This window comes from Eimeria mitis, genomic scaffold (assembly GCF_000499745.2).
Source record: "Eimeria mitis Houghton genomic scaffold, Emh_scaff1076, whole genome shotgun sequence".
Taxonomy (NCBI): domain Eukaryota; phylum Apicomplexa; class Conoidasida; order Eucoccidiorida; family Eimeriidae; genus Eimeria; species Eimeria mitis.
The window spans coordinates 9,340-10,758 of NW_013567452.1; the positions used below are offsets into that span (position 1 = coordinate 9,340).

Genomic DNA, 1,419 nt, shown 5'->3' on the forward strand with positions numbered 1-1,419 from the left:
TCGAAACCATGCCTAGACACTCCACCAAAACATCGAATACATCTAAAGGGCAAAGAGCAGAAAAAGCACATGCCCTTTCCAGGGTGCCGAAATGAAAGGAAATGAGCTTAACACAGAAAAATGCAGCTACAGCAGCTCCACTAATAGGAGCAGGCGGGAAGAAGCGCACGAGAAACTCGCAATGGAATGATCTACTATCATTACCCGACCTTTCTGTAGTAGGAGACCCTGTCGCTATCTTGCAGCATCGCCAAATGGTTCTCCTCTGCGAACTGTCCGCAGATGCTGAGGGTATGCACTTCTTCGCTTTCATTCACCTTCGTCGTGGCTACGATTCCCATCTTGAGGAGCAAATCGAGCTTCTGGTTGAGGCTCCAGTCCGGGAAGTACGCAGACATGCGACGGCTCTTCAAAGGGGTTTCAAGAATGAGGCCCCGCAGCTCGCGGTGCAGCCGTGTGCCCCCCCCGCCGTCTCCCCCTGAATAATCTGCTTTCTTCTCGTGTGCAGGCTGTGCAGCAGATAGGCTGTGGACTGCTGACCCCTTGCTGCTGAGCCTTCTCTGAAACTTTAGCGGCCTGCTGACATTTCTACTCCTGCTGCTGCTGCTGCTGGTAGTGGAGGTGCCTGAAGCACTCCTTGAAGTAGAGTTTTCAGAACACGCTGTATTGCTGCTTGCGTTTTCCTTGTCGTCATCCTCGTCCTTGATGTCGGCTTCGCGCTTTCGACCGTTAGCAGCTATGCTGTTGCGGCATGTAGTGCTGTGTGCCGTGGTCGTCAGGGGGGGTTTGCAGCCAGACCGGCAGCGGGGACCATGCGTTCTTGCATGGGTTCCTCCACTTTCCTTGAAAGAACCCTGCCGGCCCCCGCGCTCAGAGGACCACATGGCCCCTGCCATGGTCTCTGCNCACTTTCCTTGAAAGAACCCTGCCGGCCCCCGCGCTCAGAGGACCACATGGCCCCTGCCATGGTCTCTGCTGCGGGGGTTCTAGTGACCTCGCCTATATCTGTATGTATATGGAGTTACGTGTAGCTAATGCCCACACAGCAGTCCGGTCGTCACCAGCCTTCGGCAGTCCGATGGCCTGTACACGCAGTCGCCCACCTCAAGGGGCTTTATGTGGCCATTACCTGATCTGAAAGGAAGCAGATAGGTAGTGATATGAAAAAATTGGTCACAGTCCTGGAGGGTGGGTGCCATTGAAGGCGGTCGCCATCACATCTTTCTGTGTGACGTTTGCCTTGCTTCGTCTACTGACGTCGCTGCATTTCTCTTTACGGGTATTTTAAGTAATAAATGTATTCCTGAATATTAAACTCTTGTGCTCTGATATTAGGGGGACAAGTTCTTCGTTGTCAAGACAAGGGGGCTGCAGCCAGTGGTGGGGTTGGTGTGGTGTCGTCAGCTGCCATATGCTACT

The 1,419-nt window shown here is 53.6% G+C and overlaps 1 protein-coding gene across 1 annotated transcript in view; it reads right to left on the reverse strand.

Moving 5' to 3' along the window:
- EMH_0028920 (Chromosome III, complete sequence, related) overlaps positions 1-884 on the reverse strand; it is a gene marked incomplete at both ends in the record, with an annotated part of 1,825 nt that extends 941 nt beyond the window's left edge. The window contains 2 exons of the mRNA XM_013494216.1: positions 1-12; positions 210-884. Of these exons, the coding sequence (XP_013349670.1) occupies positions 1-12; positions 210-884 (687 nt within the window). The remainder of the gene's footprint in view (positions 13-209) is intronic.
- Positions 885-1,419: the final 535 nt, after the last annotated feature.